The 12,156-nt window shown below is 42.4% G+C and overlaps 1 protein-coding gene across 2 annotated transcripts in view; it reads left to right on the top strand.

The window, feature by feature from the left end:
- The window catches only part of LOC126253306 (receptor-type tyrosine-protein phosphatase N2), a 449,946-nt gene that overhangs the window by 271,387 nt on the left and 166,403 nt on the right, over positions 1 to 12,156 (top strand). For both annotated transcript variants that reach the window (XM_049954535.1, XM_049954536.1), the window contains exon 9: positions 6,350 to 6,398. In XM_049954535.1, the coding sequence (XP_049810492.1) occupies positions 6,350 to 6,398 (49 nt within the window). The remainder of the gene's footprint in view (positions 1 to 6,349; positions 6,399 to 12,156) is intronic.

The raw sequence follows: 12,156 nt of genomic DNA on the forward strand, positions 1-12,156 counted from the left end.
TGCAGCAAATAGTGCACCTCCTGTCCCCAGAGTGAAGCGGGCATTTTCTTCACCTTAATTTCTTTTGGTGTATCAAAGATAGATTCCTTATATTAATAATTTATTTCAATCCCAGTGAGTAGTCTTAAACCGTTCATAAAGTAATGACTATAATGTTTTTGTAACCTTGTTATCCACAGATACACAGGCGCCATATTTGTTGTTTCTAATAGAACAATGCAGCTTTTCGCTTCAGAGTAGAACTGACCCAATAACACCCTTTCGTAACTCTGATAATGCGAACGCATTGACGAGATGCAGACCCTTGCCAGTTGTTCGTCAAAGTCAGTATCACTGATTTTTTGGTAAGAAGATACTCTTTCTCAGTCTGTACAGGACAGTAATGGAAAAATGGTACTCTTTTCGCTGTGCTTTTTGATGTGTCATATATAGCTGAGATGTAGAAAGAAAATACTTTGGTAAGTTTCTGTCGCAACTGTTCAGTATTAAAGATACACAGTGTTACTGGATTTCCCTGAAACTGCAACAGAATTGGAAATATATTTTTGCCTCAATTGTTAACCATTTCTCATCTAGAGAGTAGTCATCAGTTTTGAGTAACGGCTACATTTCTTTTGTTGACTGTTTTAGTTTGCTTCTTCTGTCAAAGCACGGTATAATTTGGACAAACTCATTTTACAGTAGCTATTGGGACGTAATTCTGAAACAGTACTTTTACAACATATAAAGCCTGAATAGTTATTCTTTGTAGAAGTCCAGAAGCAATTTTTTTCTGATGCACAAATCAACATTATACTTATTGCGGACATCTGATGGACTTTCCTTGTAATTCGGCATTTTGCATCTGCTTCTTCTTTTCAGACACAACTTGTCAGTATATAACAGTGTCCTGACGAACAACTTGGTTCTGAAAGTTACAAAAAAAGTCTATAGATTGGTGTCCTTTGAAATTACGAATACAGGAACAATTCTAAGTAACGCTATATTACAAACCTAGATGTAAGAGCTAAAACTGTGCCGTCTTTAGAATTGCTTGATGTACGACCTCAATTTTTTGGCACATAATCATCATCGTGATCTTCATCATAAGAATCACTGGAAGAGGCACTCAGGCAACTATGATCATTCTCTCCATGTGCTCCTTCAGCCACATGAGCTGGTACCATTCCTATCCATAAAATGCTGCAGGAATAATCTACATGTACAATGAAAATAGATGTAATTGTATGGATGTACATACATGTATGTTCCAAATGTTCTCCTAAACCACTGGATCGATTTCAACCAAACTTTATACACATATCAATCCTTGTCGAGAAAGAACTTGATAGACAAAGAGAGGGGGGGGGGGAGCAGGAAATGGAAAGAGGAGAGAAAGAGGTGGACAGAGAAAGAAGGAAGAGGAGGAGCTGAGCAGAGAGAGGGACAGAGAGAGGGGCATAAGGAGATAGACAGAGGGGCGAGGACGAGATGGTCATTGAGGGAGACAGGAGTAAAAGAACAAAGAGAGGGGTGAGTAGGGGGTGGACAGAGAGAAGGGAAGTGGGAGATGGACAGAGGGAGAGGGGAGTAGGAGAATGACGAAGGAGGAGGACTAAATGCACAGAGAGAGGATGGGAGAAGAGATGCACAGAGGGAGGGGCAAAAGGAGATGGACAGAGAGATTATGAGGGGAAGATGGTCAGGGATGGAGGAGAAGATGCACACAGAGAGGACAGTGAGGTTGGACCAAGAGAGGGGAGAGGAGGAGATGGGCAGAGAGAGGGAGGATGAGATGGACAGTGAGGGGAGGGGAAGGGGTGGGAGGCAGATGGAGAGGGATAGTAGGCAGGTGGAAGAGGGATAGGTTGTGAGGAGGGAGATGGAAGAGGTACAGAGCATGAGGAGGCAGTTGGGATAGGGTGTGATGAAGTAGGTGGAAGAAAGGAAAAAGAAATATTAGAATGAAGATCAACAAAGAGACTTAAATTAGTCCATTCGAATGTTCATTAGAGTATCGTGTAAAAATTTGAAGTAAATCGTGAAGTTAATTGGTCCAGTACTTTTACAGATCTTTGGTAAAAAGTTAAACAACGACTTGTTTTTATATAGTAGTTTAGATAACATCGAATATTACAGAACATACTTCCATCACCTTAACAAGCAAATCCCAGAATATGTTACAAACTTGAAGATGAAAAGTATGCGAACTTCCTTCTTCCTACTCGTAACTCAATGCCCTCAACCACTACGCCACGAACACACACACACACACACACACACACAACGTTCAACAACAGTATCTTTCGTCTCAGAATCTCCTGAAGACTTTTACCGCCGATGTATCATTAACTGGCATGTAATTATGAAGTATCATACCAAGATGATGTGTCTGATAAAAACTTCAAAGTGCCGTTTTCTTGTCTGTCTTAACACACAGGTAGTAATACGCAAACGACGAATTACGACGAAACCCAACATGGCGTCTCCAGAATTCTTCATTTGTCGGCTACTATCGACTTTCATGGCCCCATCGAGCAACACTTCATTTTGACGTCACTTCGCAGTAAGCTAAGAGTGACACTAGCTTCTCTCTACTGCACTGAGTTCTTGTTTTTGTCGATATGTTTCGGGCTAAAGATTGTGCCACACGGCTCATCGGAGGTAAAAGCCTTCAAGGTATCCTAAGATGTGATACTATTGTTAAAAGCTGTGTGAGTTCACTGTGGTGCAGCTGGCAGTTAAAAATAGCGAAACGAAAGCCGAAGTTTTAAATTTCACTTTCAAGAAATCGTTCACACACGAGAATCGTACAGACATTGCGCCATTTGACTCCCGTATGGACGACATAATAAGCATCCCTAGCGTATAAAAACAACTGAAAGATTTGAAAGAAAATAAATCACCAGATCCGGCTGGAACCCCAATTCGATTTTACAAAGAGTACACTACGGCGTTAGCCCCTTACCTAACTTGCATTTATCGTGAATCTCCCGCCCAGCACAAAGTCGCAAGCGACTGGAAAAAAGCGCAGGTGACTCCAGTATATAAGAAGGTAAAAGAACGGACCCACAAAATTAAAGATCAGTCCCTAACTTCGATTTGCTGCAGAATACTTGAACATATTCTCAGTTCTAATATAACAAACTTTGTTATGGTGTAGCGACTGTATGAAGTTATAGGACGACTTAGACAAAATTTCCAGTTGGTGTGATTAATGGCATCTAGCCCTAAATGTGGAAAAATTTAAGATCAAACCTGTAATGTTCAGATACAGTACTACTAGCGTCCTGCTTGAGATATTCAAGTCGTTTAAATATGTGGGCGTAACGTTGCAAAGCGATATGAAATGAAATTAGCAGGTGAGAACTGTGGTAGCGAAGGCGAATGGTCGACTTCGGTTTATTGGGAGAATTTTAGAAAAGAGTGGTTCACCTCTAAAGGATACCGCATATAGAACGCTGGTGCGACATATTCTTGAATACTGCTCGAGTGTTTGGGATCCGTACCAGGTCGAACTGACGGAAGACATCTATGCAGTTCAGAACCGTGATGCTAAATTTCTTATCGGTGGGTTGGAACAACACGTAAGTGAAACGGAATATGCTTGGGGAACCGTAATGGCAATCCCTGGAGGGATGGTACGTTCTTTTCGAGGAACACCACTGAGAAAATTTAGAGGTCCGGCATTTTAAGCTGAGTGCTGAACGATTGTGCTGCTGCCATCAAACATTGTCCGTAGAGACCACGAAGACAAGATTCGAGAAATAAGGACTCATACGGAGGCGTATATACAGTCTTTTTTCCTTCGCTCTGTTTGCGAGTGGAACAGGAAAGGAAATGGCTAGTAGTGGTACAGGGTACCCTCTGCCACGCACCGTAAATACGGAGGATCTCTCGTATGTGACATGACTGTAAGTGGGCAGGTAAAAAGCTAGTTTTCTATAAAAAGAAAAGTTCTCTTGCGAATACCTAAGGTGACAAATTTGTATCGTTAAAAAAATGCTTACTAATCACAAATATCAACAGCTCAAAAAAAGTACGTCCATGCTACACAGAACTCCCAACATAGAACCGCTCCCGTGGTCACAGTGCGACGTCACGTTCTATACTTGTAATCTGAAGCGTTACAAATCTGCGACACGTGGCAATTGTGAGAAAATGCTTTGCTCTATGCAGATATAACAATATATTATAAGCGTGAAATATTTGTTAGGCTCATCCATAGAGGGACATTGTTGACAGTGATGCATCATTCTATTGTTTAAAACGGAACGTTAAAGTTTTATCTTCCCTTTCGTTACGTTTCCGCAACAGTACTTCACATCTGTGTTTGCTGCTGCCACAAGTCACTATACACAGACCTGTACGATCTTACACTCCTAAGATGTATGCTACATCAGCGCTGTTTGAAACACATTTGGTGTCATGTCTTGCTTTATAAAATTAACTTACTTTGCATCCTTCCATTCACTGATGCCATATGCTGTATTTTCTGGAGCAATTCCACACATAGACACAAAGTATTCATTGTACAGAAACATGATGCAAGGATAATATCTGAGGTCCATCCTCGGTCTTCGTGTAGGCAACCGTTTGGAACATTAAGCTTACTAAAGCATCACAATACGTTTACTCTCTTATGAAGTTTGTTACGAAGGATCAGGCATAATTTGAAAATAATAATACAATTCAAAAATTGGGAACAAAAATAGCCTCCACTATCTACAATATAACCTTACTCTTGCACAGAAAGGAGCCAAGTATGCAGCAATAACATCTGACCACCTTCCTTGTAATTTAAAGTTGCTCGCAGATAATTAAAGTTTTAGGAACAAATTGAAATCATTTCTACTTGACAACTCCTTCTACTGTATAGAAGAATTTCTGAACGGATAAAATGCCTGTAGTTGGTTTACAATGAACAAATTTTGTCGAAGATTAATTTTAAAACAGAGAATCCTGCTATGTAGCTATGCATCACAGAAAAAATATCTTATTTGTAAACTTATACGTTCCACATCAAGGTGAGTAGTGGGGTGTGATCCACAGGACGTGCAAGAAGAAAGAAGACTAAAATAAACTCTGTTTGTCAAGTCTGCCAAACTGCCATAGTTTTTTTTTTTTTTGTGGATTTGAAGAAAGCGTTTGACTCTAACCAAGTTAGTCCATTTTAATGACACGGTAAAAATACCTGAGAACAGCTTCAGATACGAAACTGCGCAATTATGAAAACAAAAGAACGGACATTTTCATCCTATCTAGTTGAATACAGTGTCACAGAATGTTGTCGTTCAGACTATTCAACGTAGACATCCACGCCACATAGATTCCTGCCGGTCGCAAAACGCTGATGAATGAAAAAGGAGAGAAGGTTAGGGTGTAACGTCCCGCCGACATCGAGGTCATTGGAAACGAAGTACAAGTTCGGGTTGTGTCAAGGATGGATAAGGAAATCGGACGTACCCTTTTAAACGAACCATGCCGCCATTTGCCTGGACTGATTTGGAAAAAATCATGGAAAACATAAATCTGGATGGTCGGTACGCCGATTTGAACTGTCGTCCTTCCGAATGCAAGTTCAGTGTGAGGAACGAAAAGGAGTCTTACATCAGTTTTTTCCTCCGTAGCCCTCAACCCACATTGCCGGGAAAAGGGGAGGGGAGGGGAGCTGGATTGTCAATGGTTACAATCCGCTGCACTTCAGACAAGCGACATTAAAAATCTTAAAGCAGTTAAATTTTTTAAGTGGCCTTAAAACAGCGTGTTTACAGAAAAATAAAACACAAATGGTGAGTTGCGCTGGTTGAAAGATAAAACGCTGATTTGCCAGAGACCACGGGGGCACTATAGAGTGGTTAGTATCAATTTTACGGGTAATATAGTACTTTCGTATATGTTGGTATGGAAGAGAACGGTGAGGAATTTCTTGATTGAGGATTCGCGCACGGGTGTTTGGCGTTCCAGGATCCGCACGCTACATATGCATAACAGAGGTTGAGTCAGGCCAGGCATTTATACGTGTAGAGGATTGTGGAAAGGTGCAGTCCTCATATTCGACAGCTTAGTAGTTTTAGTGTATTGTGGGCTTTCTGTTGAATACCTAGTCGGTGGGGTTTCCATTTTAATTGGTGTTAGTCCGAAGTATAACATAAGTTTTTCAGGAATACCACGTAAAATCATGAAAAAACTCAAAATATTTTAGTTCAGACTAACGACCATACGTACCTTATATTCTCGGAGAATGGCTGGCTGTACTGTAAATGAAAAGAATAAAATGCGGGGAGTGGCCAGCAGTTTACGACGTCTCAGGTGCTGTGAAATGTCTGCGTCTCGTTTGTAATAGAGTTGTTTGCCCTTTGTGTTTCAGGAGGAGCAGCCCAAATTCAACCAACAAGATGGAGATTCTTTCGACACAGGTAAGCGACATCAGCGCCGCTCTTAAGTTCACGCACGAATCACTCATTCCTCAGTACACTATGCATTGCCCCAGCAACCGGCGCATTGTTGCCACATCATCAATCAGTCGGCGAGGCCGAATGAAAGTACCGCCACGAACGACAGATGGAATTAATACGCTGAGATAACAAAAGTCATGGGATACTTCATAATATAACGTCGGCCCCCCTTTTGTTCGATGTGACATGGACTCAACAAGTCGCTGGAAGTCACGTGCAGAAATATTGAGCCATCTATAACATTCCATAATTGCGAAAATGTTGCAGGCGCAGGATTTTGTGCACGAACTGGCCACTGGATTATGTCTCACACATGTTCGATGAGATTCATGTCGGCCAATCTGGGTGACCAAATTATTTGCTCGAACTGTCCAGAACGTTATGACATGGTGCATTGTCGTCTATAAAAATTCCAACGTTGTTTAGAAACATGAAGTCCATGAATGGCTGCAACCGATCTCCAAGCAAACGAACATAGTAATTTCTATTCAATGATCGGTTCTGTTGGACCAGACGACTGAGACCATTCCATGTAAACACCGCACACACCATTACAGACCACCCACCGTCTTGCACAAGGCTCGGAGACAATTTGGGTCCATGGATTCGTGGGGTCCGCGCTTCGCTCGAACCCTACCGTCAGCTCTTACCAGCTGAAATCGGGACTCATCTGACCAGACCACGATTTTTCAGTCGTCTAGCGTCGAACCGATATTGTCACGAGTCCGGGAGAGGCGCTGCAGGCGATATCGTGCTGTTAGCAAAGATAATAGCGTTGGTCACCGCTGCCAAAGCCCATTAACGCCAAATTTCGCCACACTGTCCTAACGCAAACGTTCGTCATATGTCCCACATTGATTTCTGCGGTTATCTCTAACTAGATAAGCACCAACAGCACAATGGACTGGTCAGGGGAACTGAGTGACTTCGAAAGTGGACTAGTCATTGAATGTCAGCTGAGTGGCAAATCCATCAGGGACATTTCAATCCTTCTAAAGCTATTTGAACGAACTATCAACGAAATGTTGGAATGTTGCTTGTCTGTCAGCACTGACAACTCTACGCATAAGCCGCTGCTCTTGGCTACTGCGTTGTCCGTGGTGAGAGGTAATGCCTGAAGTTTGGTATACTCGGCACACTCGTGACATTGGATCTCGGAATACTGAATTCCCTAACGGTTTCCGAAATAGAATGTCCCATGCGTCTAGCACCAACTATCATTCCATGTTCAAAGTCTGTTTATTCCCGTCGTGCGGCCATAACCACGTCGGAAATCTTCTCAAATGAATCAGCTGGCTACAAATGATAGCTCCGCCAGTGCATTGTCCTTTTATACATTGTGTATGCGAATCTGCCGCCTTCTGTAAATGTGCATAGCACTACCCCAGGACTTTTTGCCACCTCAGTGTATAACTTTCGTGGCATGATAATCTCATTTTCAGAGTTTGCTTTCTGACTCATTTGTACTGTGTTCTGGCAAAAGAACAAAAATTAAACCTGTCAACAAGAGAAATGTAGCCGTTCTTCATAGCCTATGTTTCTTCCTCAAATGATAAATGGTTAACAATTCAGATAAAAATGGCTCGACAAGTCTGTTGTGTTTTTAATAGTGAGCGACTGGAACTGAAATTTACCCAAGGCCTTTCTCCCTTTTCTTCATCTGAGGAGTATGAAAATAATTTGCAGCAAATAGTGCACCTCCTGTCCCCAGAGTGAAGCGGGCATTTTCTTCACCTTAATTTCTTTTGGTGTATCAAAGATAGATTCTATATATTAATAATTTATTTCAATCCCAGTGAGTAGTCTTAAACCGTTCATAAAGTAATGACTATAATGTTTTTGTAACCTTGTTATCCACAGATACACAGGCACCATATTTGTTGTTTCTAATAGAACAATGGAGCTTTTCGCTTCAGAGTAGAACTGACCCAATAACACCCTTTCAACTCTGATAATGCGAACGCATTGACGAAATGCAGACCCTTGCCAGTTGTTCGTCAAAGTCAGTATCACTGATCTTTTGGTAAGAAGATACTCTTTCTCAGTCTGTACAGGACAGTAATGGAAAAATGGTACTCTTTTCGCTGTGCTTTTTGATGTGTCATATATAGCTGAGATGTAGAAAGAAAATCCTTTGGTAAGTTTCTGTCCCAACTATTCAGTGTTACTGGATTTCCCTGAAACTGCAACAGAATTGGAAATATATTTTTGCCTCAGTGTATAACTTTCGTGGCATGATAATCTCATTTTCAGAGTTTGCTTTCTGACTCATTTGTAACGCAATTCTGTTCTGTTTATTCTTCTGGCGTTCTAAATATTTCTCAAAGTGTTATACGAAGTCCGTGCGTTTATCAACCTTGTTGTGTTGCGATCTATATTCACGTAGGCCTTTACAGTTTTTCTGTGGGGATAAGTTGTCAACGGCTGCTTCATTAGTGCATCACTGGCGAAAGACACAAATATGCTAGTGTAATCTTGAGTAACTGTACGACAGCATCCAAGGGAAACATTTGTGTGGTATGGGCAGGAGCATACCGGGGGGGAACCTTATACTAGTTTAAGATTTCACGTCGCTAAACTGTTCCTCTACTGTACACAGTACATAATGCTGCAAAGCGTGCTTATATCTTTCGGCATTTAGCGTTTTCTTAAGCACAATAAGGGGACCACACACTATCAACGAAAACCACTCCCATACCTTAACGCCATCACCTCCGTTCTTCACTGTTTGATACTATGGATAATGGCGGGTAATATTCTCCGGGTATTCACCAACAAAAACCCTTCCATCGTATTTACATAGTATATAACGTCATTCACCACATCAAACCACTCGTTTCCAGTCATCCAATCTTTATACCACCGCAAGCGTCACTTCGTGTCAACGAAATGTGTGGCTTTCGAGGAGCTGTCCGACCACTGTACCTCATTCCTTTTAACTCCCTACGCGTACTCTTTGTGCTAGGTGGAGTGCTAGTAGCATTTTGGAACTCACGAGTGATTTCTTCCGCTGGTTTCATGTGATTTTCTTCAGTCACTCTGCCCAACGCTCGACGCTTCATATCCGTCAGCGCATGAGATCTGACTGATCATGGGTTTAGCTGTGTTACTTGATGTTTCCACTTCACAATCACCTATAGTCGACTTGCGTAGCTTTAGAAGGATTGAAATGTCCCTGATGGATTTGCCACTCAGCTGACATTCAATGACTAGTCCACTTTCGAAGTCACTCAGTTCTCCTGACCAGCCCATTGTGCTGTTGGTGCTTATCTACTGACAACAGAATTCCCCCCCCCCCCCCCTCCTCCTCCTTTTATACTGGCGGGCAATCTCTCGTGACATCTAGTGGTCAAATCCGGACACTTTTGATCAGATAGTGTGCATCAAATGCTTCCAGTTTTCCCTTCTCCAGATTTCCGATGTTTCACATTTCATTTCCCTATAATGCTGAGCTATAGAGGATATTTTCAGGAACCTTTCTCCACTTCTGTCTATGAATTTAGTGACGAAGGTTTTGTTTGTCTGTGCCAATCTTCATCTGATATACACTACTGGCCATTAAAATTGCTACACCACGAAGATGACGTGCTACAGACGCGAAATTTAACCGACAGGAAGAAGATGCTGTGATATGCAAATGATTAGCTTTTCAGAGCATTCACACAAGGTTGGCGCCGGTGGCGACACCTACAACGTGCTGACACGTGGAACCGATTTCTCATACACAAACAGCGGTTGACCGGCGTTGCCTGGTGAAACGTTGTTGTGATGCCTCGTGTAAGGAGGAGAAATGCGTACCATCACGTTTCCGACTTTGATAAAGGTCGGATTGTAGCCTATCGCGATTGCGGTTTATCGATCGCGACATTGCTGCTCGCGTCGGTTGAGATCCAATGACTGTTAGCAGAATATGGCATCGGTGGGTTCAGGAGGGTAATACGGAACGCCGTGCTGGATCCCAACGGCCTCGTATCACTAGCAGTCGAGATGACAGGCATCTTATCCGCATGGCTGTAAAGGATCGTGCAGCCACGTCTCGATCCCTGAGTCAACAGATGGGGACGTTTGCAAGACAAGAACCATCTGCACGAACAGTTCGACGACGTTTGCAGCAGCATGGACTATGAGCTCGGAGACCATGTCTGCGGTTACCCTTGACGCTGCATCACAGACAGGAGCGCCTGCGATGGTGTACTCAACGATGAACCTGGGTGCACGAATGGCAAAACGTGATTGTTTCGGATGAATCCAGGTTCTGTTTACAGTATCATGATGGTCGCATCCGTGTTTGGCGACATCGCGGTGAACGCACATTGGGCGCGTGCATTCGTCATCGCCATACTCGCATATCACCCGGCGTGATGGTATGGGGTGCCATTGGTTACACGTCTCGGTCACCTCTTGTTCGCATTGACGGCACTTTGAACAGTGGACGTTACATTTCAGATATGTTACGACCCGTGGCTCTACCCTTCATTCGATCCTTGCGAAAACCTACATTTCAGCAGGATAATGCACGACTGCATGTTGCTGGTCCTGTACGGGCCTTTCTGGATTCGGAAAATGTTCGACTGCAGCCCTGGCCAGCACATTCTCCAGATCTCTCACCAATTGAAAACGTCTGGTCAATGGTTGCCGAGCAACTGACTCGTCACAATACGCCAGTCACTACTCTTGATGAACTGTGGTACTGTGTTCAAGCTGAATGGGCAGCTTTTAGCTGTACATGCGATCCAACCTCTGTTTGACTCAATGCCCTGGCGTATAAAGGCCGTTATTACGGCCAGAGGTGGTTGTTCTGGGTACTGATTACTCAGGCTCTATGCACCCGAATTGCGTGAAAATGTAATCACATGTCAGTTCTAGTATAATATATTTGTCCCTTGAATACCCGTTTATCATCTGCATTTCTTCTTGGTGTAGCAGTTTTAATGGCCAGTAGTGTATTTCGTGATTCGGGCATCCAGCATAATCTTGCTTCCTAGATGTAATGTATTCTAGGCGGATTGAATCAGACAATGCTGAGAGACGTACATTAGGAAACGAGACACTAGAATTAGTAGATTAGTTTTGCTACAGGGCAAAAAGTAGAGAAGATATAAAACACAGGCTTGCAATAGCAAGAAAAGCATCTCTGAGAAAGAAAAATTTGATAACGTCGAAAATAAATTCAAAGTGTTAGGAAATTTTATCTGAAGAGATTTGTCTGTTGTGTTGCCTTGGACGGAAGTGAAATATGAACGATAGACAGTTCAGACAAAAATGCAAATAAAAGTTTTTGAAATTTGGGGCTACGGAAGAATGCTTGAGGTTGGATGGGTAGATTTAGAACTAACGGGGAGGCGCTAAATTGAATGGGGGAGAAAACAAACTGAAAAATGTGGCTAAGGCAGTGATCGATTGAGAGAAAGCATGTACAAATGGATGTAGTCGTAGGATACAGTAGTTACGCAAAGATGAAAAGTCTCGCACAGAATAGACGCGTGAAAAACTGGACCGCTGCACCAAACCAGCCTGGGGCCTGAAGATCATAACAATAACAACAGTTTCAGATTTTCAAAAAGTGTTCTCCGAACAACACTGTCAAAACTTTATTGTGTGCATGTACACATATTTTGATCTCGTCGATTAGTTTAACTATACATTACTGGACTCTCTGAGTCAATTGACACACAGGGATTGACATGAAATAAGTAGCTGCCCTTGTGCTGTTATTTCT

Source organism: Schistocerca nitens, chromosome 4 (assembly GCF_023898315.1).
Source record: "Schistocerca nitens isolate TAMUIC-IGC-003100 chromosome 4, iqSchNite1.1, whole genome shotgun sequence".
Lineage (NCBI taxonomy): Eukaryota > Metazoa > Arthropoda > Insecta > Orthoptera > Acrididae > Schistocerca > Schistocerca nitens.